Genomic DNA, 24,097 nt, shown 5'->3' on the forward strand with positions numbered 1-24,097 from the left:
TCAGTTCAGGTGAATGGTCATGAGGAATGTGATGGCTAATAATATTGGGGTTGAGGATTGGGTAATGCATGCCATGGGCAATGCTTCAAAGGAGGATGGATTGTCCCCTTTGAGTTTTGTTAGCATTGGAAGAGAGGGGGCTGGGTAGGAAGGGGAAGGGACGGAACTAAATTAAAATAAAAGGCATGTTCAAACTCATTCAGACCTTGTTCAGAGGGACTGATGTAGTAGGATCTAAGCGTCCTGGGAGATTCCGCCATTCTCTAACAGGGAGCAGCTTCCTTTATTGCACTGAATATGTTCACTAACACAAAAACAGGCCCAAGATTTTCCTACTACAGGTACCCAGTTTATTCTGGGGCCCCAGGAAGTTCAAAATAACTGGAAGATGGGATCCTGGCACCAATAACAAATTCCTACAGTGCTTCCTCAGTACATGGCAAACACTGACTGCCTTGTACTGTGTTGCTTACTTTGTTTGTTTGAGACAGGTTCTCTCTCTGTTACCCGGACTGGGGTTCAGTGGTGCAATCACAGCTTACTGCAGCCTCCAACTCCTAGGCTCACGTGGCCCTCCCACCTCAGCCTCCTGAGTAGCTAGGACTACAGATGTATGGCCAGCTAATTTTTTAATTTTTTTGTAGAGATGGGATCTCACTTTCTTGCCCAGGCTGGTCTCAAACTCCCAGACTCAAGCAATCCTCATGCCTTGGCCTCCCAAAGTGCTGGGATTACAGATGTGAGCCACTGTGCCTGGCCTGTATTATTTCCTAATGCAGAACCAAGGCATGCACTCTTCTGTGCTCTTTTAGCACCATGTACAAACCTCTATCACAGGATTTGTAATGATTCTGTTTTAATTGTTCTCTCTTCAGGCTTGAGAGGTTCTTGAGGACAGAGACTATAACTTATTCATTTCTGTACCCTCAGCACCTGGCATAATGCCTCACATGTAATAGTTAATACTTGCTGAATGAATGGCTATGACCTTCAGGATCATAAATGGAATGCCCCACTCCATTTTACAAAGGAGAAAGCTAAAGCTCAGGGATGGCAAGCCACTCGGCCAAGATCACACAGCTGCTCAGTGGAAGAGTAGGATTAGTCTCTGGACTCCTAGCCTAGTCCTTGTTAGACAACACCACTTTCCATGTCCTCTTTCTCTTGTTAGACTGTAAACTTGGAAAGGAAAGGCATTATTGACTTCTCCATCCCTGAGTTCCTTGACATTCCTTCCTCAGCTTGACCCCTATCATGAACTTGGTTGAAGACAGAGAAAGTGTTCTTGTTAAATTTGCAGATAGCAGGAAGCTGGGTTCCAAATCTTGGCCAGATGTGGTGGCTCATGCCTGTAATCCCATCACTTTGGGAGGCTGAGGCAGGAGGATCGCTTGAGCCCAGGAGTTCAAGACCAGCCTGGGCAACATAGTGAGACCCTGTCTCATAAAAAAAAAAATGGGAAGGATAGATTCTCCTATAGGTTAGCACTGGATGATGGGCAGAATTAAAAAAGATACAGACAAGAAGGAAAGGAAGTATAAGAGTAGGAAGATGAGATTTAACTTAAAAAAAAAAGAACCCAAAAACAGGTAAGATTGTATACTTAGGATAAAAAAGACTTTAGGAGTGGGGAAGACTTTGATGAACAGTGGTTTTTGTTGAAAACTCACAGGCTCAATGAAAAATTGAGTCAGTGAAATAATTTGGCTGTCTGTCAGGGAAGTTGTTAATGTCTGGAGCCCAGACCCACCCTTAATATAGGTGTGAATTTAGTTGTAGGTTGCTATGGTCTAACCTCTGCAGGGACCACATTTTCCAGAGGAAATTGGTAATTTGGAATGGGTAACTAGTGGCACCATATGCATTGTCATATGAGAAATGGCCTGGAAGGGAAGTCCAGAGTCCCCATTGTGCTAGGCAAGGTCTCAAGGCTCTAGCCCCTGCCTCGTCATCCTCTCTCTACTTTCCTGTCGACTTCATACTCAAGTGACGTGCATACTGGGCTGTGTCAGTCCTCCATTTCTTTATACGTACTGTTCCCTCTATCTGGAATATTCGGTTCCTCCTGCTCCCTACCCATAACAGTCTACTTGGTGAGGACCTACGTAATTTACAAAATCCTTCTCAAGTTTTACTTCCTTCCTTGTAAAACTGTCCTAATACAGGCAGAACTAACCACCGTTTTCTGTGTACTTTGGTGCTTCCCTATACATAGTTTTAGAATTGTATGTTTTCCCCTGCATCGTATGTTGCCTGTCCCACCTATTAGACTGTGAGCTTCTTGCAGGCAGAGATCCTGTGACCCCTGCCTCTAGCACCTGTGCCCTAACCTGACACGAGTGTTCACATGCTTTCCCACCCACCCCCTTTTTTTCTCTGCTGCTTGAACCAGCATACACGATTGAAACAAATGAACCAGAACTCCAAGTGGGTTTTCAAATATTTGAAAGACTACCCTGTAGATGACTGAAGATTCTGTGCACCTCCAGAGAGCCAAGAGCAAGAATGAATGGGGACATGTGATCAAGAGATGAATTTGGGATCACTAGGAGAGAACACATTAGTATTGGTCAGGATACTTCTACCAACAGAAGCCTAAATTGGAAATAGCAAAGGGAGAACTTTTTTGGTACACAGATTCCAAGGAAAGTTTGAACTGCCAACCTGCAGGAAGGCCAGGGACAAAGCTGGACCCCAGGAACACCTGAACGAGGGCACCTGAAAGCCACCAGGACCCTGTGTCCTTTGCCTCTGCTTCTCTCTGTGCTAGCTTCCGTATTCCTCACTGTAAACTGGCTTACTCTACAGGACAGGAAACATGGCTGCTGACAGCTGTGGCCTCACAGCTCAGTTTTCCACCACAGAGGGTCTGGTTTTCTTTCCCAATTCCAGTTAAAAATGCTTTAGAGAAGAACTTTATTGGCACAGCCAGGGTCTATAGTCAGGGAGATGGGGTACCGTGAATAGCCTGGCTTGAGTTTGATGGCAGTCAACTGAGGCCAGGAGTGGGATCATGTGGGAACAAGTTGCCATTGGAACCACAAGGAGTAGGGGAAAGCCATTTCCAAAAGGAGTAGGGATGGGTGCAGCTTCGAAAACAGAAGGGTTGGACTCCTTTGCTCCCACTTTCTAACAATTACAGCCATTTAGCTTCAGGTACTTTCTGGATGCTGTCAGGAAAATAGGAGAAAGAAGGATGGATAAAAAAGTCTGTGGGCACTTCCGGCCGGGCGCGGTAGCTCACGCCTGTAATCCCAGCACTTTGGGAGGCCCAGGCGGGCGAATCACGAGGTCAGGAGATCGAGACCATCCTGGCTAACACGGTGAAACCCCGTCTCTACTAAAAAATACAAAGAAAAAAATTAGCTGGGCGTGGTGGCGGGCGCCTGTAGTCCCAGCTACTCGGGAGGCTGAGGCAGGAGAATGGCATGAACCCGGGAGGCGGAGCTTGCGGTGAGCCGAGATAGCGCCACTGCACTCCAGCCTGGGCGACAGAGCGAGACTCTGTCTCAAAAAAAAAAAAAAAAAAAAAAAGTCTGTGGGCACTTCCAATATTTAGACCAGGTTTCGGCAGTGCTTGGCACTAGTTCTTGGAAATTGTTGCCTGATTTGATTATTTTTCTGGGTATCAGGACTCAGCCCATTTCCCCCTCTGGTGCTGAGAAATGGAGGCCGAAGGAGTGATCTAGAAGTGTTAATTGAGCCCCTAATCTATGCTAGTTACTGGGGGTGTTGGGGGAGACAGGAGAGAGAGATCCCAAGGGGTTCCGGCCTCCCAGGGACTCAGGTCACTAATGGAGGTGGCTCGGCTTGTCTACGTGCTGGGCCAACAGCCACTGGCGAGGCAAGGCGAGGGTCAGTCAGGGCTGGTGCCAGGAAGAGGGCCGGTTCTTTGGCTCCCTGGTCTCCCGCGGTCTAGCCCAAGCTGGCCAGCGGTTGACCTGGCTCCCCTGGCCCCGGCCAGGCCTCGTGGACCCCTCATATGCCACACGGGACATGAGCAGGGGAGGAAGGCCGGCCGGGAGCCGGGTCCCGGGTCCCGGGAGCTCCACGAAGGGGCCTGTCCGTGACCAGGACACCCGCTGCGCCTTCCTCCCGAGGCCTCCCGGGCCTCTCCAGACGCGGCGCTACTGCAGACACCAGGGCCGCCAAGGGAGCGGACTCGGAGCCGGCCCTGGGGCGGGCACATGGGCCCCGGCGCCCCCCGGCGTCTCCAAGCCGCGCTGCCCGGGTCGGGCCGGGCCAGGGGAGGGACAGCAGCAGGTGACGACGGCCCGGCCACCGGCTATAAATAGGGGCGCGCGTCAGCCGCGGGCGGGAGCGGCGGCGGCGGGCAGGGGCCCGGGGGCCGGGGCCTGGAGGACAGGCGAGGCAGCGGCGAGTGCGGGGCCGGCGGTCGGGGAGGGCGGTGCCATGGGGTCGCGGAGGGCCCCCAGCCGGGGCTGGGGCGCGGGTGGGCGGTCGGGGGCGGGGGGCGACGGTGAGGACGACGGCCCCGTGTGGATCCCCAGCCCAGCCAGCCGGAGCTACCTGCTCAGCGTGCGGCCCGAGACCAGGTAAGTGGCACCAAGGGGCAGGGCGGCGTCGGGCCGGCGATGCCCTGGGATCAGTCCCTGTGAGGGCGGCCTGGCCGCTGGAGGCCTGGGCTGGGCCTGCGCCCTCGAGCCCTCTCAGCCCCAAGGCCCAGGGCCTGGGGACATGGCCGGGCTGGAATGGCTTTCATAGCCCCTTGTGACCCCTCCTGATCCACGAGCCTCAGGCCTCTGGCAACGCGAGGCTCAAGAGAGGACAAAGGCTCCACTTTGGAGTGATTTCATGGGGTCTGAAGGCTTTCCTTATCTCCCCTGCCCCCTACCCTGCTACTCCCTAGCTTGGGATTCCACAGTTAGCGATAAGGAAAGCCAGAGTGGCTGAAATTCCTCCCTGGCAGGAAGGGAGGGGGAGAGCACTGGTGGGAACAGGGAGAGGGTGCTGGGGGGGCTGCCCAGAGTAGGAGCTGCTTAGCTCAGGGTGGGGAGGTTCTCCAGGAAGAAATAAACCTTTGTAAATAAGGTTCCTCTACTGGGCCGAGGACTTGGGTCCTCCCCAGGACTTGAGTGGGGGCTGGTGAGATAGGGGGTGGGATGAGGTACTGTCTGGAGATGTTGGGAATTAAGGACTTGCAGCTCTGAGGGAGCCAAGTGCCCTGTCCAGTTTGGGGAAGTGAAATGCCAAGGGAGGTGTGGAACTGATGAGCCCTTCACTGGTCTTCCAAGAGTTCAAGAGGTGTGGAAGCTTTGTTTTAGCAGCTAGGCCACCCACAGATATAAAGACACAAAGACAATAGGCATCCAGGCAATCAAAGGCACACAGGCACACGTGGACACGCGCATTGCCATGGAGACAGACACTTCCTGCCCCCTGTGGGCAGCTCAGTTTCCCTCCACTTCTGGAGTCTGTTTTCCAAAGGGAAATGTGTTGAGATAGTGGTTGTTTCATAGCCTGAGAACTTGACTTGTGTATTATGCAGAAAACGGCCATTCCTCCAAGAGGCTGTCCAGAGACCTCTTGTTCTCCATTCCTAAAACAGCATAAAAACAGGCATCAAGGACATTCAGGAAAAGTCCTGGGCACTTCCTCGTGAATTGGCTGAGTCCTATTGACCTTGGAGTTGGGAAAGTTCAAATGTAACCGGAACCGGTTTCTGCATAAAACTCGTCAAATGGTGTCACATGTCTGGGGCAGGGCTGAGGACTGATGTTAGTGACTGAGTCAGACTCAACAAGGCCCCTGGCTGCCAGGAAAGAATACCCCTTTTTCCTACTCCTGGCTCTACAGATAAACCGGAATGAAATTTGGACATTTATTCCAGTCCTTAGAGAAGCTGACTCCCTTGTGGGAGCCTCATATTTGTCACAGTGACTTGTCTGGGCTTTGCCTCCTGTGTTTGGCCTTTGTCAGTAGCAGTGGAACAAACAGAAGAGGCGGAACCAGGGTCCTTCTTGGAGACAGCAGCAGTGAAGGAAGGGAGGAAAGAGTGCCTTGAAAACCAGGCAGAATGGGGAGGGCAGGGGATCTGGGCTTTTAGGAAAAGGGCTGGAGAATGGACATAGTGCTGCTGCCTGGCTGAGCAGTTGTATGATAGATAAATGTTAATTGTACACCTCATGAGCACAAAGCTTGTGCCAGTCTGAGAGCTAGAGGCAGGATAGAAGTGGCTGGCTTAAGTCCCTTTGGACCTAAATGGGAATGTTCTTAAAAGGAGTCTCTTTCATCAAGTATCTGGAGGGGGCAGGACAGGAGGAGTGGGAGAAAGCTTTGGACTTTGGGCTGTGTTTTGCCCCTGCAGAGTTTTTTACTGCTCCTGCTGGCTAGCCACAGACCCCTAGAGGTTCTGAGAGACAAGGACAGCCAGATTTATCAGGCCTCTGGAAAAGCCTTTGGCCAAAGTGGGGAGAATGTGACTGGGGCTGCAGTGGGGAGTGGAGGAGGCGAGGCAGTTCCTGCTTCTCTAGCAAGGCCTGACCTGTGTTGGAGGGAGCCATCGTACTGTCTGCTGTCCCTCAGAACAGCCTCACTGCCTGTGGGGGTGGGGAGAGCTCCCTAGAGATAGGGAGAAAGGCAGTCCCTTGAGAATTTTGCCAGCTATGTTGGCTCCAGCCCAGCTGAGCCCTGACTATGCCAGAGTCCTGACTGAGAGGCAAGTTCTGTCCCCACTCACTCTTGGCTCCAACATCTTCTGGGTCTACCTTCACACAGATGTGTCATGGAGCTCTCCAGGCATCATTCTCATGGACCCTTGTGAGGAGGGGCTACCCCTGGGAGCTGATGGACAGCTGAGCTGATGGACACCAGAGGCCTTGGTGGATGGCCCAGAACCTATCTCCCTATGCACCTCTCTCTGTCCCACAGCTCTGAAAGGGTTTCCAGTCCATGTCGGTGCAAGAATATTTCCAATGCCCACTGGGGTCAGAGGTCTCACATGCAGATAGTCCCACCAAACTGTAGGCCCAGCCCCCAGGTCACCCGGCATCTAGGACCTCACCCCCATAGAACAGTGAGATGTGGGTAGGCTAGAGAAGTTAAGGGGCCACAGTTGAGGAGAAGCAGTTATGATTTTTTTTTGAAGCAGTTATGATTAATTAGCTTTTATGGGACACTCAGAAGTTCCAGAAACCCCTGCCCCCTGGATTCTTGGAGGCCCTGGTCCAGGTGGGCTCAGAGAAGTCACAGAACCTATGATGTTACTACAGACAGCTTTGAAACAAGCTCTGCTGTTCAGCATGGGTCAGCCAGGCTGTCTAGGGCTTTTAGGGAACCTGAGGTATCAGGCCAGGACTGTCCAAAGGCCTTTTATGTCCCAGAATAGATGAAAGCCAGGAGGGATGGAGGCCCCCAGCTTTCGTGGTCAGTTCTAGTTCTCCGTAGCCTACTTCACTCTTTTATGTATTTATTATTTTAGTGTGTTTTTTTTTTGAGATGGAGTCTTGCTCTGACACCCAGGCTGGAGTGCAGTGGCGTGATCTCTGTTCACTGCAACCTCCGCCTCCCAGGTTCAAGTGATCTTCCTGCCTCAACCTCCCGAGTAGTCTGAGATTACAGACGCCTGCCACCGCACCCGGCTAATTTTTGTATTTTTAGTAGAGATGGGATTTCACCCTGTTGGCCAGGCTGGTCTTGAACTCCTGACCTCAGGTGATCTGCCTGCCTCGGCCTCCCAAAGTGCTGGGATTACAGGCATGAGCCACCACGCCCGGTTTAGATTTTAATTATTTATTTTTTAAAAAGGTGGGGTCTTGCTATATCACTGAGGTTGATCTTGAACTCCTGGGCTCCAGCGATCCTCTGACCTCAGCCCCACAAAGTGTTGGGATTACAGGCATGAGCCACTGTGCTCAGTCCTAACTTCACTCCTTTATGAGGAGACCTTTCCTTTCTGGGCCCTGAATTCCAACCCCACCTCCAACCCTTTTTTTTTTTGTTCTATTCTGCTTATGTATGAATTCCCATTTTGTGAGATGAAGGTGGCACGAAGAACTCTTTAAAGCTTTTCTGCCCCAACTTTTGATGCCTCTCATTCAGCTCCTCCTCAGAGGCAGTAAATGGGGAGCTCCCCTGCCTGGGTGACAGCCCTGAGCCTAGCTGTGGCCCAGCCAGCAGGGCACAGGCAGGTCTCCCACCTTCTGAAGACCAGGTGCCTCCATTAGCCCAGGGTTTCTCCTGACCTGACTAACAATGTAAGGGCGAGGCCTAGAGAGGGCAGGGCGGTTGGTCCAGGAGCAGCAGAGCTGGGGGAGGGGTCCTCTGTCCCAGCTCACTTCTTGACCCACGTGCAGGTGGAACTTGTCATTTTCCTCTCTGAATTAGAAAGCTAACTCTCCCCCTCTCCTTCCCAGGGAAGAAGTCCAGACCCAAAGAAGAAGAAATCTCCCAATCCTAAAGGAGAGGGACAAATGAAATTTATGGTCAGGAAAGGATGGAGTTGGCCAGTGCCTTGGAACCATGGGAGGTTCTGCCCAGGCGGCCTCCAGAGGATTTTTAAAGCTCTGAGCAGAGGCAGCTGCACTCTAGCACGCTCCTTTCCATCTTTTCTGGAGCAGCAGCTCCCTCTCGGGGGCAGCACCCTTCCTGCTTGAAAAATGCCTTTCTCTCCCCTGCCCTCTCTCCCTCCCCCAGGTCCCCCACTGTACTTTCCTCCTCTTTCTTTTTCTTCCTCTCTCTCTCTCTCCCTTCTATAGAACAGCAGTTAAATACCCATTGTCTGTGCAGCACTGCACTAGGAGCCACAGAAGCTACAAGAACTAGGTTTGAAGGCTGGATGGGCAGGATTTAGTTGAGCAGTAGGAGGGAGGAAGGACTTTCCAAACAGGGAGGACAAAAGGGAAGGCTCAGGGGTCAGGAAGGACTGTTCATGCTGATAAGGGACAGGCCTGGCTGTGGTGGCGCCGGAGCATTGGGAAGTAGAGGGAATCTGGTTGCAGCGGGAGTGTGAGTAGATCAGGGAGGGCCCTACCCGCCCAGTCAAGGAGTGGAGACTCAGTGTCCTCTACACTGGGGGACTGCAGCATTTTGTTAGAGAAGTGGGTTATATGAGGGGTTAAGGAGAGGGGGTTGAGGTGGTCATCAAATGTGGAGCCATGAGGGTCTAGATTGTAATGCAACAACAAGAGTAGAGAGAAAGGGAGAAAGAAGGGCCAAGAATTGTACGGACTGGATTTGGGGTTGGAGAAGAAGTAGTCCAAGATGGCAGGTTTTGAGCTTAGGAGTTTGGGAGAATGCTGGAGGTATCTACCAACCCAGGAGCCCGGGGTTAGGGGTGAAGCCAGGTTTTAGGGAAAAGGATGGGTTTGGTGTTGTGGTTATAAAGAGATGGGATCCTCATAGAGCTTTCTTGTGGTTAGAGACATAGACCGTGAGCACCATTGAACAGGCTGGGCTGCTGGTAAGGAAGGGAGAGCTCTTCTCATGATAGGGACAGCTGAAGGGAGTGTGGATGGGGTGACCTCTGACATCTCTCAAGGAGCTGGGATCCAGGTCCCCACTGGAGATTTTTGTATCAGGAAAGGAGGAGGGAGAGGGAACAGTTGGCTCATAGTAAGTGGGCTAGACTCCACTAAGGGGCGGTCCTGTGTGGGTCCTCATCCTAGTGCCCTACACAGTGGCCTTTCCTAGCTGCCCCAGGCAAGAGAAATGATTGGGGCCTCAGGCAGAATGGGCCTTGTGTGGACCATGGAGCTGGGTGCCTCCCAGCTCCTGCTGAATTAACTGCTTTGTTTTTCTCTTTTTCACTCTCCCAGCTGGTTTGCCTTGCGTGGCCTCTTTAACCATACTTTAACATATTAATGATGGGTGTTCTCCAAGCCACCTGTCTCTCCTAGCCTCTCAGGGGATTTCCAGGAATGGGGCTCTTTTCTCCCGAAAGCCAAGAATTGAAGCAGGAGCTTGCCCCCAGGCTAGTGTGCAGTGGGGTGGGGAAACATGCCAGGCAGCTGTAAGCCTCCCTCTTGGGGGCAGTGACCCAAATGCCTGGGACACACCTTTCTCAAAGCCAGCCCCAAAGGGCCTCCTTCCTGCCTAACCATTTTCCTGGACTCTGCTGCATTTAATGAGCTCTTGGTTTCAGATACATTGGTGTCCGGTGGTCAGGCCACTTGCTTAATGGAGCAGGCCAACTAAGACAGCTGGTCCCTTTTAATAGAAAGGCTTCTGGGCCCCAGATGGTGGCCGATTAATAGTTTGCGACTGTTGATTTCGCCTACTTCCGTCTTGCTTTTTTGGCCTAATGATTCCATTTGCTGTTTTTGCTTAGCTTATCAAGCAACCGGTTGTCTCACCCCAGCTCTGGAAGGTAAATGCATATTGCACTACATTTCTCTGACTGCTTTTTCCTTGGGTCTGGGCATTGAGGGGCCACTGAGTGACTGCTCGTGCACTAACCAGGCTGCATGGGGTGACGGGAGAGCTGGAGGGCGGGTGGGGAGAGTGCAAGAAGGTACTCAGGTGAACATGGCTCTCACAGGGGGCCAGAGTTGATGCTTGCATGGGCCATTTGAGATGGGCACAGGATCTCAGGAATAGAAATATGGGCAGGGGTCTCTGAGATGCCTGCAATGACATCTCTGTGTCCCTAGGAGACACCATGGGAACAGAACAGAGAGCCATGAGTCATGTCACATGACCCACCTCTTCCCCATCCTAGGTTTTTTATTTCTTAGGGACAGGGTCTTGCTCTGTCATGTTGCCCAGGCTGGAGTGCAATGGCTCCCTGTAGCCTTGAACACCTGGCCTCAAGGGATCCTCCTGCCTCAGCCTTCTGAGTAGCGGGGACTACAGGCATGCACCATGATGCCTGGCTAATTTTTAAAAATTTTCTTGTAGAGACAGAGTCTCACTGTGTTCCCTGGTCTTGAACTCCTGGCTCCAAGGGATCCTCCTGCCTCGGCTTCCTAAAGTGCTGGGATTACAGGCGTAAGCCACTGTGCCTGGCCCCAATTCTAGGTTTTCATGTTTTTTGTAACCACATACCTAGGTGTGATACCTTATTGTCTATCTTCTTCTAACCATGGTAACTGCCTTTTAAAATTTTTTTCTGCAGTCATTTAAGTTCTCCTTTTACCTCCTCTTTCTCTGAATTTTCCTTTCCTTTGGTTCCTCCCCATCCCTGAAGACTGTGAACTCTGTGAGATCAGAGAATACCACGTTAGTGTATTCCTGCATAGCTTATTCTCTGAATCTGCTGCAGAGTCAGGGCAAGGTCTGGGCAGGCTCATGGTCCAGGTTTGCTGGTTGAATGACTGTCTTCTTGCCTCCTGAACTGAGGACAGCTCTTTACCCTTGGCTGAACTGACTGTTACAATCAAAATGGGAACATTTCCTGGCTACTTCCCACCACTTGGGCCTCATCCCAGACTCTGATAGATTTGGGGAGAGCTAGCTACAGTTTCTTCACATAGAAAAAGATTTCAGAATAGCTAACTGGTTTCTAAATAGCGAATGTTTACAGACATGATTAGCAACTACTATGTCCATGGTCCTTGATGGGGATGAACACTGAGGAGACTTTGTTCTGTGTGGCTCATGGGTGGAACTGAGGATATCACAACTAATTCCAAGTGGAGTGTGGTAAGCGTTGAAAGGAGACGACCTGGGCAAACCAAACCTTACCTAAGGGCAAGGTTAGGTTCCACTGAACATCATGAAAACCAATGATTCTGGTGTTCTTTAGAGACATATGATTAGTCTGTGATATCCTTGTGAAGTCATGGAGTTGGAACGACTTGTCAGGGTTGGACAAGACCATTTCCAGATGTGTGGACTTCCTGGCTTTCCAGGGTATAGGTTGCAGCACACTCAGAGTCCATCCCACATTCAAATGGTTTGGAGGACGGGGACAGAAAGCTTGTGGCAACGAGAAGCTGTGTGACATTCAGCAGAACATGGCAGTATATACAGTGACTCTCCCTGTGCCTCCAAATGTACCCCAAACCCACTTCCCTGAAAGAGAAGGCTTTCAGCTAGCCACACCTTTCAGCTGTTACTTATTTTCTAATGTAAACATTTTTTTATAATACAGCTTAGTACCTAATGTGGAAAGTTTGAGAAGATATGTTCTTTTCCATTCAAAAAGAATAGTGAAATAAAATAACTACTTGTTTTTATTTTATTTTATTTTATTTATTTTTTTTGAGGCATCTCTCTCTGTCACCAGGCTGGAGTGCAGTGGCGCGATCTCGGCTCACTGCAACCTCTGCCTCCCAGGTTCAAGTGATTCTCCTGCCTCAGCCTCCCGAGTAGCTGGGACTACAGGCGCCTGCCACCAGGCCTGGCTAATTTTTGTATTTTTAGTAGAGACGGGGTTTCACCACATTGGCCAGGCTGGTCTCGATCTCTTGACCTCGTGATCTGCCAGCCTCAGCCTCCCAAAGTGCTGGGATTACAGGCGTGACCCACTGCACCTGGCCTGTTTTTCAATATCTAGCATGAGCATTTGTCTCTGCAAATTTTCTTAAAACATAGTTTCCCTGTTGTCTCACTTATCCAGTAGCTGAAAGGATTTCCTTAGACTTGTCCAAGCGGCTTCATACCTAGGAGCTTAAGCTGAATATTGGATCCAGGCTCAAGGTCATGGATGAGATAGGATTCAAATTATGCAGGGAAGACATAATTAGGGATGGTTTGAATTAATTACAGAATCATGGAAGTAGGATTATGTTTAGCCTGGTGGTTTCTGGAAAGTGTTTATTGAGATTTGATATTTCCCCAAATCAGAAATTGCTGTTAGTATGATAGCAGCAAGAAATGTTTTCAGATATTAACACTTCCTGAGTGTTCAGGGAGTTAATAGCCTAGGCCCTGAGGACCCTCTATTTCTGAGTGGCTTAAGAAGAAAAGGAAAACAAGCTTATTGCACAGATGAGTTGTAGGCAAGGGAAGATTGTAGGGAGTGTTACAGAACATGTCTAACTGCAGACCCGGCTCAAATGTTCAGGTATGTGAGATTGGGATCCCCTTTATGGGTGATCTTTGTGGGGGAGGGCCCTTGTCAACTCCATGAATGCCCAGGTATCTACATTCCTGTGGTGAAACCACAGCGGGAACCCCATCAGTCCAGAAGTCTTACTTGATTCCAGATATTCTCTGGGGTACAACCCTTCTCCTCAAACTCAAGTCTAGAATAATATTCACAGAAAACATACATCGAATGTGGAATCCCTCCCCACAAAGTGTAGGGTTCTAGATCCTGTTTGCTTCTGCTTCCACAGACTCTCTTGGCCCCTGGCAGAGAGGCCATGGACAGACAAACATTGCCCTTGGGTGACCATCCCTTCCTCTGAGGCACAGGGAAAGGCACCTTTGAATGATGTGTCTTTCTCACTACAGTTTCTCCTGCTTCTCTTCCCTTTGCCCCCTCACAGTCCTCTCTGCCGCTCACAATGGGATGTGTGCCTGGGAGGGAGGGCCGGGCACGGCTTGTGCACCACACAACCTGCCTATGTGGTGGCGCTTCACACCTAGGAACGCACTGTGTCTCTGCTGGCCCTTGAAAGGGTTTGGCATGGTGGTTTGCTTCCTGGGCCCAGGAAGGAGAAGACTGTAAGCCTGAGCATTGTTGGTGAGTTTGTACTGGACTCAGTGCTTACTGATGCCCCTGAAATCTGGGAGATGGACTGGAGAAGGGAACTAAAAGTTCTGGCTTTTGCAGGGGTGGATCCGTTTGTGGTTTGGCACTCCTGCTGGTTGGTCCTGGAGCAGCCAACCATGTTTCACTTCAGCATGTGGTATCCAGGGATGGAGCAGGGGAGCCACAGCTGGCTTTCCAAGGCTGCTTCCCAGCCCCATTTGGGCTGGGTCTCTCCTTTCTGATACCCTTATGAATTAGAGTCCCCCCTTGGGTCTAGACCCCTAGCACTGGCCAGCTTATTCTTTGTCCATTGTGGGTCTGCACTCACAAATGTAGGAGCTTTTTTTCTGAGCCCAAGCTCTAGGAGAGGCTCCTGTGCTCTTAGGACCCTTGAATCACTGAGGGTTGGCTGGCCTTCCCCTCTTGGCATGAATGGAGGCTCTGCTATGCTGGGGGCTCCATCTCTGAGGCTTGACCTACTTATCTGTGTGTCTCCCTCATGCACCAGTGTTCCTGGAGATGAAAGGTGCAGGGTGAAGTAAGGCCCTTCAAACAATGATGGGATGGGACACCTGGGCTTGTAGCCTGGCATGCTCAGGAGCCTGGCCCATGGTCAGTAGCTTGCCTATTGTAATGGGTCTGGGTCAGGATTCCATTCAACCCCTTGATACCTGGCCCCAGCCTGGCCAAGAGGCACAAGCTGCCTTGAAGAAAGACTTGCCTGGGTGCTGGAGCTCTGGCCACAGGAAGATGGGCAGGCATGGTAAGACGGAAACTGCCCTGGACAGGCCAGGCTGTGCTGTTTGTTGTGGGGAAGGCCAGCTCTGAATAGCTCTTTGCCTCTCTTAGGAGCACCTTCTGCTCCATCATTGCTCAGCTCACAGAGGAGACCCAGCCGCTATTTGAGACCACGCTCAAGTCCCGGTCTGTGTCCGAGGACAGCGACGTCAGGTTCACCTGCATTGTCACAGGTAAGGGTGCTGTCTGTATGCTCCATGCCAGGGTGTCTGCACAGAGCAGGGTCCAAGGAGGCTGTGAGGACAGGAATGGTGGGGTGGCGGGCTGTGTGCACAAAACTATGTGAGGTGACATTTACTTTCTGAGCTTTCTCTCTAGTTTAACATCCCTGTGTGGGCTGGTGCCCCTTGCTTCCCCCATTCTGGAGCCACATATATACCCTACTCTTCTTCAGAACCTGTCCTCAGTGAAGGTTCCTGACCCTCAGGGATACATCCATGACTAATGGCCTTATTTGTTGCAAGAAAAGAAGTACTCCAATGGAAAGAGATCTTTGAGGCCATCTTCCTGAGTATCCCCATGTTATAGTTGAGTAATTTGAAGGTTGGGAGTCTCAGGCCTGAGAGGAGAATTGCATGTGGTGATTCTGACTACAGACCCTGGAGGCAGACTGCCTGGCTTGGAGTCCTGGCTCATCCCCTTTCCAGTGATGTTACTGAGCACGTTATAGAACCTCTCAGCTGCCTCATCTGTAAAGTGGGGATAATGATAGGATGCACTTCATAGGGTTATTTGAGACTGAATGAGTTAATACATGCAAAGTGTTTGGAGTAGTACCTTATGTACAGTAAGTACCACATAAGAGTTAGAAACTGACTACTGTTACTTGCATTTCACTGAGCTTCGTAGTGGAATTTGAAGCAACCGTTTGGCAGAATAGGAAGCTGAGTGATACTCCTTGGAAGGGGAAGATAATGGGTGGGAGTGCTGGGAGGGTGGTTCCAGACATTGCCTCTCCCCCAGACCACCCAGTAGAGACTCCAACCTGACCAGCCTCAGGGCCCACAGGACCCACGAATGGGTACCCACCCCTCCCAGCTGTGCAGCTATCAGATCCCAGGCCCAGGCTCCCTCTGGAGAGCCTGTTGTTTCTGTAAGTCAAGGTCATTCGTGGTTTCCAGCTGTGAATTCTGGGGGACTTGATTACCCCAGCCAGTAAACAGCTTCTCACTTGGGCAGTTCTCACCCTTACTCAACCCTCTGAGCTGCAGACTGAGAACACTCTCTGCTCCGAGGGACATAGGTATGCATCCCATACCTTTGTATGGCGTATGGTGAATTTTGCAAGTTGTCTGTTTCCATTGTCATTGCATTCTTACAAATCCCTATGAAGTAAGTGCTATTTTTAGTCAAATTTTACCAAGGAGGAAGCTGAAAGAGGCTGATGCGTTGCCAAAGTCCGCAGCACTAGTGAGGAAGACACTGCTTTTGCTCTCCGGCATCTGATGCTGCTTCCCGCCTGCATCTCCTGTGTTACTGTGGCACTTACAGTTTCCTAGAAAAACCCGGTTCTTTCACAGCTTCGTGCTTTTGCACATCTCATTTTCTCTATTTAGAAAGTCCTTAATCCTTCTTTTTAAAGAAAATTAAATTTTACTTTGTCAAATAAATATATGCACATAATTAAGACTTCAAATTATACTAAAAGGCATATTTCAAAATACAGCAGTTCACCCCTCTCAATTTGTCTTCCCAGAAGCAACTGTTTTCAGCTTTTAGCTGTTTCTTCTGGCATGTATACATTTCCATCATGCTGAGTACTATGTGAAATTCTTCAGTTTTAGATGTTCTCTATTGTCTTCCTGTTATGGTAGATAAGGAATTAGCTCTTTTATACCATCATTTTCTCTGTTTCCCTGAACTTATCTTCTTCATATAATTATGTTGACAGCAGTTGTGGAACTTTGGTTCTTGTCTTCTTAGTTTTAAAAAATTTAAACAAAAGACACACAGCAAAGGAGATAGAACAATTTATTGCAAAGGAAAAAGAATACTGTAAAAGTGAGGTGCAGAATAGACAGGACACCCTGAGAGAGAGAAGATTCAGCGTGGGCTTCTCGTGAGGATGAGACAGCAAAGACTGGTACTTAGGGCGACTCCGTTTCTGTAAGTCTTACATGATTATTCATGAGGAGGTAGGAAGAGGTGTTGCTCGTAAGCATCTCCTGGGTGGTCCTCTGGGTGCACATGCACAGTAGCTGTACATGCTTGTTTATACATCATAAGTATCTGGGACCACAGGCGCGTGCCACCACACCCATGCTAATGAGACATGCATCTTAAATCTCCACCCAGGGGTGTGTTTTTTACTATTACAATGAGCAAAGGGTGAGTTTGAGGACAGGTAAAATCAAAATGCTCCTGCTCTCTACATGGGAATTCCCTACTGGAGATAGCTTTGCTTGAAAGAACTTTAGAATGCTCATGCTGGGGCTTATTGTGTTGACTGTATGGTCCGGATGGTTGCTGTGTCCTGAGGACACGGTTACTTCCTTGACTCTTATTAATGATAGTTTTCTAAAACTATCCTGCTTCAGTTATATCATAATTTTTGCTTAAATCAACATTTACTGTTTACCTTATTATGCCTATGCAATATTATTCATAACTGAACATTGTAGCATACTATGCTTATATTTTTTTCTTTTGTTTTTCCTGAGGTTAGTACTTTCCATAGTTTTTCATTTGTTTCTTTTTTTCGTATCGTTGCTAATTTTTCTTATACCTCCTAATAGCCTCTTAATACGATATTCTGCAAGGTCAATGACATCAGTAATCTGGCAGTTACTTTCCTTGGAGATATTCCTCTTGGAGCTCTCCATTCTTCTTTTATCTGAACTGCTAGGCTTTTAGGGCCTGATACACAGCTGTTATCCTGGGTCTTCCCTTTGCTTTTCTGTGGATTTAATTCAGCTTCCTGGATCTCATGTCTTCCTTTCTTGGTTTATTTTTTTGCTTTATTGAATACTGTCCCGGTGGTTTCATCAGGTCCTGAAGATGGTGCAGTAGCAGAGGGCATAGTGATGGCAAGGTCTGGACCTTGCTCTCCCTTGAGTCCCTCTGGTCTAATGTGCCTTCGTTTCTCTCTGCATCTGGTACACAGTTACCATCCTCTAGATTTGCTTTACCTCTCTTCTGTGGTAACGTTCTGCTTTTTGTATTCTACATTTTTTCCTTTCTTGATTTACATTCTTGTTTTGGTAGCTTTCTAGAAAGAGTACATGGGAAGTAGATGTTGGATTCCTTGTGTCTGAAAATGTTTTTGTTTGTTTGTTGGTTTGGTTGGTTTGTTTTTTGAGGCAAGGTTTCCTCTGTCACCCCGGCTGGAGTGCAGTGGCATGATCACAGATCACTGCAGCCTCAACCTCCCCGGCTCAGGTGATCCTCCTGCCTCAGCCTCCTGAGTAGCTGGGACCACAGGCATGTGCCACCACACCCAACTTATTTTGTGTGTGTGTGTATGTGTGTGTGTGTGATAGAGACTAAGTCCTACTATGTTGCCAGGCTGGTCTCAAACTCCTGGGCTCAAGCAATCCTCCCACCTTGGCCTCCCAAAGTGCTGGGATTATAGTAGGCATGAGTCACTGTGCCCGGCCTCTTTTTTTCTACTTTACTTTTTCTTGCGAATTTGGCTGGGTATAGAATTATAAGCTGAAAATAATTTCCCTTCAGAATTTTAGACATTGTTCCATTATCTTTTTGCTTCCAGTGTTGCTTTTCAGAGTGAGAAGACAGTTTGATCCTAATTCCTTGCATGTGACCAGTTTTTCTCTCTGGAAGCTTGTAAGAGTGTTCTGGTATTTCATAATGATGTATTTCGATATGGGTCTCTTCACCCTGGAACATGCTTAGGTGCTTTCAGTTGGAAACGGAGAGCCTTTAGTTCTGGGAAATTTGATTTTATCCTCCTGTTTTCTGTCGTCTTACTTTACGAACTCCTGTTTGGATAGCTGTTCCCCTGGTCGTGGACTTTTATTTTCTTATCCTTTATTCCCCTTTCATCTATTTGTCTTTTGCTCTACTTTCTGGGAGATTTCCTTAGTTTTATCTTTCAACTCTTCTACTGAATTTTAATTTCCAAGGGTTTTAATTTTTGTCATTTTCTGTAGCATCCTGCACTTTTCACGAATGTAGTATCTTTTCTTAGCTCTCTGAGATGCTTATTAATGATAGTTTTCTAAAAGCTTCCTTTTCCTTGCATAGTTTTTCTTCTGTCTTGCTTTTTCTCTGTTTAATTTAATTTTGTCATTAATCTTCGATTGTAGGCTTTCCTCCCATATCTAGAAATCTTTGGCTGTCAGATAATGAGCAAGAGTAGGAGAGTTAAAGCTGATCAGAGGTTCTGAGCAAGGAGGAGGGGCCTGAAAACTTGGCTGTTTACTGTAGGGTGACCTAGGTAGCCACTGTTGGGAACTGCCAAGTAAGTCTCTTTAGTTCCTTCCTCTTGAACTTGCTAGGTTTCCTAGCGAAAGGTTTTCTGGGAGTTATGCAGATCAGAGGGTTGGGTGGGCTCTCAGCATAAGACATTTATTTTATGATATATGGTTATTACATTTTTCTATTTTTCATAGAATAGTCATGCCCTCAGTTATGCTGGCTTACTCTCAGGGCAGACTTTTACATTTCCAAATAATAAACTTCACCTTTGGCTGTGGTGGGGAAGGAGCAGTCATCCAGTGAGATAGAATGGTTGAAGGGTTCCAGAGATTTATTTTTTAAGCATCTTTGAACCTTTCCTCCTTCCTCTTTCTCCCAGTTCCAGAGGTACCAAATTGCCAATTCTTAGGCCCTTTGGGGATTTTCTGGTGTCGAAAGGATAGTTCTCAGTTTTCTCCATTGCTAGCTTAGGGTTGAGCTGTCTTGAGTCTGCTAAGTCAGTTTCCACTTGTCCATCTGCTTTCTAACTTTCAAAATTTTGTTGCTCCTATTACTCTCCTTGCCTGTTCACTTCATCTTTGTGCTTTTACATATGTTGATTAAAAAGTCTTTTCAGGGCAGTTTAGTGAGTTTGAGGGAGGGTATGAAGATAGATGGCATGTTCATTCTGCCTTTTTACCTAGAAGCCTACTCTTTTTCTGCCTGGCAAATTCCTTCTCATCTTTCAAGGGGCTTGCCCTCTGGGAGGTCATCTCCAGTGTTTCCAGGAGAGCTCTTGCTCCATCCTCCATCACATAGTTTTTTTGTTTACACATCTCTCTCTCCAACAAGATCGTGACATCTACAAGGACAGGGCATACACCTGACACATCATGCCTCTCCAGAGCTGGCACAAAGATGCTGAGTACATATCACATGACCACAGTGAAGCTTGACTGTGCTGATGACAAAACCAGTACCTTTTCCACTTTCCATATTGCCTGTTCATTTCAGCCGCAGCTTTGGTACCTTGGTAACGGCGGCTGCAGTGGGGACCTGGGACCACTTGAGAGATGCAGGTGTCAGGGATGGCTCTCCCTCCTCTCCTTTTCCATTCTGTTCTTTGTAGCCATGGAGTTTAAGAGCAATGTGGAGATGTCAGACATGAGTCTGGCTTATAGAATCATGGGGTATTTTATCAAATACTCCCAGTGTCATCAAGGAAGTAAGCTGTTCCCTGTTTCAAGCCCAATCCAAAGGAGCAAGCTTTTCTGCCACATCTCATGATGACCAGGCAGGGCTGCTCAGACATTTATTTTATGATATATGGTTGTATAGCATACAACCTACCTACTGTGTATATCATAGCACTTACTGTGCTGAGACCTACAACGCCACCAATGGAGTCTGTAAGGTTTCTGGGGCTCTGGCTATCTCTGATATCCATACCTTAGTCCATTGTTGATCTTCTCCTTTCCTGCTCCCACTCATCCTCACATACATTCAGAATCTCAGCTTACCTGAGTTTTGTGTAGCACATTAGGAAAGAGGTCTCTATGATCACCATAGTACACCTCAAACAAGCCTTTTCTAATTAGCAAGGAGAAAATGCAGGCTGTAGGAGAGGGAAAGGAAGGAGAGGAGGGGCAATGCAGAAGGTTCTGCAAACTAAAGAGTCAGGGTTAGACACGGGAGCTCTCTAGTCTGGAGAGGTGGAAGGTGGATGGATCTCTGGCTGAGACTGGCCTCTGTGTGAGGCTGCTGTTCTGCTCTTGGCTTGTCTCCAGAGTGACCACACGTGCACTCTTCCTTCCTCACTGCTGATAGCATTTCCTAAACAAGGCTAGGATGAGTCAGCCCACCAGGGCCCTGTCAGGCAGAGGTGATGCTTTCCTGGTGGTCAGAACTTAGTCCAGGTGAGGGAGAGTCATCTGCGCCAGTGCTCCTGCTGGCTGACCTGTGATGGAAGCCCTTGGGGTCACAGAGAAGACAGGCAAGGCCCTGGGGTTCTTCCAACTCACAGTAGGCTTGTGGGAAGATAGTGGGCCTCCGCTAGCTCCTGTCTCCCCCAGGGACCCCTCTGGCCAGAGTGCTACTGTCTTCCTTGAGGCAGCCTACTGTCTCCAGCACAGGGGCTTCCCTCCTCCACTCTCCTCAGCTCTGTTGTAGATTCTGTGTTTTGTGTGTGTGTGTGTGTGTGTGTGTGTGTGTGTTTGCATGTGGGTGCACATGTTCATATTGGGCTGGAAGGAGGAAGCATCAACAGTGGGCAGGTTGCACAAAGGGATTGAGTCTTCTGAAACAGGACCATGTTCCTGAAGAAACTTTTTTTAGAGAAGTAAGTCTAATATAATGACTGTTGGAAGCAAAAACTTATATATTGGTCCCAGAAACCCCAGTGGAAAGAGTACTGGAGAAAGGAAAAGGAAACCTAGGGCTTTGCCATTTGCCAGCTGTGTGACCCTGGGTGTTACTTAGCTTCTTTGAGCCTCATTTTCTTTTTGATTAAAATAGGAATTAAAATACCAGCCTGTGTTATAAAAGAGAGAGATTTGAATTCTGGCTCTCTACTTGCTAGCTAGATAACTTTGGACAAGAGCTTTAATTTCATGAGCTCGGATTTCCTCGTCCTTAAATTGGAGATTAGTAGCAGAGTACATTCCTCATAGGATTTTTGTGAGGATTAGATGAGATAATACATGAGAAGTATTCAGCTTAGTATCTGGCACATAGTAAGTCTTCATTAATGTTAGCAATCGTTTGCACAGGAGTGTTCTGAGGGTCAAATGAAATTCTATGTATTTGAAAGCTTTTTGAAAACTTTAAATTTCCATTCATTATTCTTTTGAATCGGAGCTTCTGTGAACTGGGAATGGTTGGGACAAGGCTGCAGGTTTCCAAGCTGGGTTCTTGAGTCAGGTCTGCTGGCTGTGAAACAGAGGTCACAGGGTGTGAAGGGGCTGAGGGAAGGCCACAGGCTCAAGTGCCGCCGTGGGCTGTCCTGGCCAGGGCCGGAAGTGTGTGCACACCTGCCTGTGGACATGCACAAATGCACAGCTGGGAGTGAAAGACCCGGAGCCCTCCTGCTTTTATGCATTTTAGGATATAGTTCATATTATTCAGGGCTCAAGGCAATGTGTTCTCCCAAATAAATTTGCTTCCAAAGCTCATTGTGGCTATGAAGCCCTAAGCTGTCGGGTTGGCCCCCACTGTGTAGAGGCAGCACCAGAGGGTGGCATGGAGGCTGAGGCCCTGGCCCTGGGGCTGTGGGGTCCATTCAGCTCCTCCCTCCTTGCCCCACCCCTGCCCTCTTGCCCAAGCATTTGACTGGACTCAGATGCCCTGGAGACTGAGGCTGTGCTGGGCAGGTCATGGGGCAGGGAGGCTCTGAGCTGGGTCCTTGTAGGGATGAGATCATCTCACAGGATGGTGAGGACACCTGTGCTGGCTCTGGTCACACACACAGTGATGTAACCAGGGGGTTTAGCTCACAGTGGAAACATGGGGCTCGCTTTACAGCCAGGGCTGCCCAGAGTTTGTTCCTGGCCGACGCTGCTGCAGCCTCGCCTCCCCTGCTCCCTGCTCCTGTACACAGTTCCCCAGCATGCCCTTTGCTTGTCACCCTCCCCCTCTCATGTTGGGGTTCCCTTGTCAGGCATGCCCTTCCCATCCACCTTGTGTGTTCACCCTACTTACTCATTTACTTATCGTCCCACAGATTTCTTTTAAGTAATTACCACACCACAGTGTCAGGCACTGTCTTAGGTGGTGGGGATATAGCAGTGAACAAGATACAGTTTCTACCCACATGGGACCTAAGTCTAGCAGGAGAGATAGGCAAGGAAATAGTCAATGACAGTATTGTGATTAGTGCTGTGAAGGGGAAGTGCAGGTGACGTTAGAGCTGAGGGGAAGCGGGAGATCAGAGGGACTGAACCCATCTTTCCTGAAATCCTGCCCACCCTCCAAGTTGAGTTCAGGTGCCACTCACTACAAAAGCTTTCCTGAGTCCCTAGCCAGAGGTGATTGCTCCCTTCTCTGCAGCCCTAAGCACTTAGTGCATTGCTTCATTTATTCATCTATAAATATTTAATGAGTGTTGATTCCATACCAGGGACTATTCTAGGAACTGGGGACACAGCAGTGAATAACACAGATAAGTCCCTGCTGTCATGGAGCTGATATTTGTCATGGAAAGGATGGACGTAAACCAACACACTCCTAAGTGTATAATATGTCAGGTAGCAATGTGTTCTATGAAGAAAAATAAACATAGTAAGAGGAATAGCAAGTGCCTGGGAGACAGCATTGCTGCTTTACACGGGGTGGAAGGGAAGGCCTCTCTAGGGAAGTAACAGAGCCCTGCAAGAGTCAAAGCCTGGTGCTCCTGTGGTGTGTGAGGCAAGCCAGCAGGACCACATGGGTGGGTGCAGCAAGCTGGGGGAGAGTGGAGGGAGGTGGGGCCAGCATGGTCACAGGGCCCAGATCATGAGGGCTGCGTGAAATGGAGCTAACTGGGGTGTTTTCAACAAAGGGGCACCATGATCTGACATTATTTTAAAAGGATCACTCTGTCTTTTCTGCTGAGAATGGGCTGAATAGAGCCAAGCAGCAAGATCAGTGAGGAGGTTATTAAAGAAATTGAGGTGTGAGATGATGGGAATGTGGACCAGGCTGTTGGTGGGAAATGGCAAGGAGTGATCAGATTCTAGATATATTCTAAGCGAGGGCCAGCAAGATTGCCTGATGGAGTAGAGGTGAGGCAAGTAAAGGAATATAGCATTGCCTCCAGGTCTTGGCCTGAGCCAAATATAGGGATGAAGTTGCTATTTACTGAGATTTGTGGGAACTGGCTTGGAGGGTGGACTAAGGAGCTTGGATGGGACATGGTAAGCTTGATACCTCTTGGACCTTCAAGTGGAAATGCCAGATATGCAGTCAGAAATAACGACCAGGGTAGAAGACTGGGCTGGAGATAGAAATTTGGGAGTCCGTGAGCATACATATATTTGAAAGCCACAGGACAGAATTAGGACCTCCTGGGTTGTGAGTATGGATAGAGAATGGAAAATGGTTCTGGGGCCTGAGCTCTGGGGCAAGTCTAGGTGGGAGGGGAGGACTGATGAAGAGCTCAGGAAAAGTGGCCAGTGAAGTAGGAGGAGCAGCCAGAAAGAGCGGTGTCCTAGAAGCAAGTGAAGCAAAGGTTTCAGGAAGTGGGGTTGGTGATGCTGATGGGTTAGGCAGATGGGCATAGGAATTGGATTTGGCAATGTACAAGTCATGGGTGACTTTGACAAGAGCAATTCTGGTGCAAGAGAGGCTATAAAGTCTGATTTGAGGAAG

The 24,097-nt window shown here is 48.9% G+C and overlaps 1 protein-coding gene across 5 annotated transcripts in view; it reads left to right on the forward strand.

Moving 5' to 3' along the window:
* Positions 1-4,304: 4,304 nt before the first annotated feature.
* Positions 4,305-24,097, forward strand: part of ALPK3 (alpha kinase 3) — a 58,338-nt gene continuing 38,545 nt past the window's right edge. The window contains exons 1-3 of one of the 5 annotated variants that reach the window (XM_004056702.5): positions 4,305-4,556; positions 10,289-10,327; positions 14,450-14,571. In XM_004056702.5, the coding sequence (XP_004056750.5) occupies positions 4,414-4,556; positions 10,289-10,327; positions 14,450-14,571 (304 nt within the window). In that variant the 5' untranslated portion in view covers positions 4,305-4,413. Of the gene's footprint in view, positions 4,557-10,288; positions 10,328-13,523; positions 13,592-14,449; positions 14,572-24,097 lie in introns of those variants that run through there. The other 4 variants (XM_055362785.2, XM_055362786.2, XM_055362788.2 and 1 more) reach the window with 4 other exon arrangements.

This window comes from Gorilla gorilla, chromosome 16 (genome assembly GCF_029281585.2).
Source record: "Gorilla gorilla gorilla isolate KB3781 chromosome 16, NHGRI_mGorGor1-v2.1_pri, whole genome shotgun sequence".
NCBI lineage: Eukaryota > Metazoa > Chordata > Mammalia > Primates > Hominidae > Gorilla > Gorilla gorilla.